The sequence below is a fragment of the Pundamilia nyererei genome, unplaced genomic scaffold, assembly GCF_000239375.1.
Source record: "Pundamilia nyererei isolate P.nyererei 1_Seehausen unplaced genomic scaffold, PunNye1.0 scaffold01814, whole genome shotgun sequence".
Lineage (NCBI taxonomy): Eukaryota > Metazoa > Chordata > Actinopteri > Cichliformes > Cichlidae > Pundamilia > Pundamilia nyererei.
This window is the reverse complement of record NW_005189215.1, coordinates 4,437-5,403: the sequence shown is the minus strand read 5'-3', so window position 1 is coordinate 5,403 and position 967 is coordinate 4,437. Positions and strand designations below refer to the sequence as shown.

The 967-nt window shown below is 42.5% G+C and overlaps 1 protein-coding gene across 1 annotated transcript in view; it reads right to left on the bottom strand.

Moving 5' to 3' along the window:
- Positions 1-967, bottom strand: part of LOC102201705 (biotinidase-like) — a 4,581-nt gene that overhangs the window by 2,635 nt on the left and 979 nt on the right. Inside the window, exons 3-4 of the mRNA XM_005755533.1 lie at positions 218-367; positions 1-111 (exon numbers count right to left, since the gene is read on the bottom strand). The exon at positions 1-111 is cut by the window's left edge and continues 13 nt beyond it. Coding sequence (XP_005755590.1) covers positions 1-111; positions 218-367 — 261 coding nt within the window. The remainder of the gene's footprint in view (positions 112-217; positions 368-967) is intronic.

Genomic DNA, 967 nt, shown 5'->3' with positions numbered 1-967 from the left:
AGGACAGGATGAGGAGGAGCTGGTGTTCATTGGACAGGGTTGTAGGTCGGGCATGTTGGCCACCAGGTAGATGTTGTTATGACGAGCCATACAGCTCAATCTCTGGAGAACCTTTGAGTCACAAAAGTAATTAAATATGATGTGATTCAGATACAGTGGCATGTTGTGAGAGTAGTGAATACTAGGCATCACCAAATTTAAATATATGACTGTGAACCTCAGTGCTGTTGTATCTTTCGGGCTCCGTGCATGGGTTCCAGCTTTCTGTCTGAGGGTCAGGAATGGTTTCCAGGTAGCCAGCAATGGATGATCGAGTGAAGCTAAATCCATGAATACCATCTTCTGGAAACACCAGGATCTGAGCACCCTGAGAGTGAAATATAGACAGCATAGAGAAAAAGTTGGACTTATTAATCTGTGACTGTTTCATGAGAAACTCGTGGACTCATGGACTTGAGCCTGACAAAGATCACTCAGGCAAACTGTCCATTCTTGTCTAACTTGTCCACTGTTGAAGAAGAATGGACAGTTTGCAGTTACAGGAGTAAATTTGGACTGATAATACCTCTGTATTAAGGTATATCAGAAATGAAACCTCGAGTTTTAAACTATTTGTAGCAAATTTAGATGGCAATTTGAATTAACACTGTGGCAGTTTTAGTTAATGTCACATTTTTAGTCACAATTCTGACCTTTTGCTTCAACATGTTTATCAAAAATCAGGGCATGGTGGATGTAACCACATGGTTTTTGAGTTGCGGCAAAGGTATTGGATTCAGGTGCAAGTGTTGCTATAAGGAGGCTTTTGGCTAAATGTCTGTCATAGACTTCACGCAGCACCAGGATATCTGATGGCAGACCTTCCTCAAGATCACATCTTGCCAGATGAGCCTCCATTCTCTCGGGTTGGAGTAGATTGTTTACGTGCCAGTCTCACTTGCTGTGTCTGATACGTCAGCTGGCAAGT